Below are 1,133 nucleotides of genomic sequence, written 5' to 3'. Positions count from 1 at the left end.
CACCCGATATTATAGTATATGTCACGTATACTATAATATCGGGTGCACCCGGGTGGGGAATCGGAACACAGCTCTAAAGATCGTAAGCATGATGTAATAAGAAAGGTGTACCATTGCGCATAGCGGCGGCGGCACGATGAGCGGAGCCAATGAAATGTGGGTCCAAATGCACCCGCGCAATTCAAACGCGAAACAATAACATTGTATTTAAAATATTAGTTGCATATACTTAAAATGCAGATATTTGGATAATATTGTAATATATCTATCTCTATCAGTTCAATTTTTGACACGATACCTATACAGGATAATTCAAATATTGAACTGATTTTTGGACAATCGAACAAATAATTGTTTGATTTTTACTTATTCGGGCAATTCCTGACCAAAAAAATCTTTAATTTTATAAATCAAATTATTTAAATTTATCTTTATGTTTTAACACATTAATATGTATTATTATATCAAAGAGTATAAGTGAGCTTAGAGAAGTGAGTTTAGAAGCTTTACAAAAAAGATTTTACAATCCTATTTTCGTGCATATGTGTGTGTGCGAGATCGAGATTAGTTGCGTGATAGACGGAGCTGCAATCTTACATGACAAGGACAGACATAATCGTACTACCTTTGTCTCTTTCATGCGTGTGAGAGTAATATACATGTACGCACTAACATTATTGCAGTATCTTTTCTCTCTCTATCCTTAAATATTCTGCTCTCTCTTCTTTTATTAGCTTCTTGTATTCTCTGTTGTATGTAGATTCTTCTATCTTTTTTCTTCTTTCCGCTTTTTCTTCCTCTCTTATCTTCCCTATTATTCTTTGTACTATGTTTTCCTCCCCTTCTCTGCTTCCTTCCCTTATCTCATTACCATCTCCTTCCTCCTCTAATATTTTCCTCCTTATCCTCGCCCATTTTCCTTCTCTTCCTGCCCCCCACTCTTTCTTCCTCTCTTTCCAGCATTCTTCCACTAGTTTTTTCCCCGTTGTTCTTATCTTCTCTTCATACTTTAGTGCTCTTTTTAGCGCCTTCTCTTTAATTTTCACTAACTTTCCTTCCTCTACTACTATGTAATTCGGCGTTGTCCTTTCCAAACCTAGTGTCCATTTTACGTATTTTCTTTGAATTCCGTC

The 1,133-nt window shown here is 35.8% G+C and overlaps 1 protein-coding gene across 1 annotated transcript in view; it reads right to left on the bottom strand.

Moving 5' to 3' along the window:
* Positions 1-915, bottom strand: part of LOC115233396 (transmembrane protein 214-A-like) — a 7,562-nt gene extending 6,647 nt beyond the window's left edge. The window contains exon 1 of the mRNA XM_029803783.1: positions 872-915. Coding sequence (XP_029659643.1) covers positions 872-915 — 44 coding nt within the window. The remainder of the gene's footprint in view (positions 1-871) is intronic.
* Between the last annotated feature and the right edge of the window lie 218 nt (positions 916-1,133).

The sequence above is a fragment of the Formica exsecta genome, unplaced genomic scaffold, assembly GCF_003651465.1.
Source record: "Formica exsecta isolate Colony F162 unplaced genomic scaffold, ASM365146v1 scaffold174, whole genome shotgun sequence".
Lineage (NCBI taxonomy): Eukaryota > Metazoa > Arthropoda > Insecta > Hymenoptera > Formicidae > Formica > Formica exsecta.
Note: the sequence above shows the minus strand (reverse complement) of the source record. Positions and strands in the feature narration are given on the sequence as shown.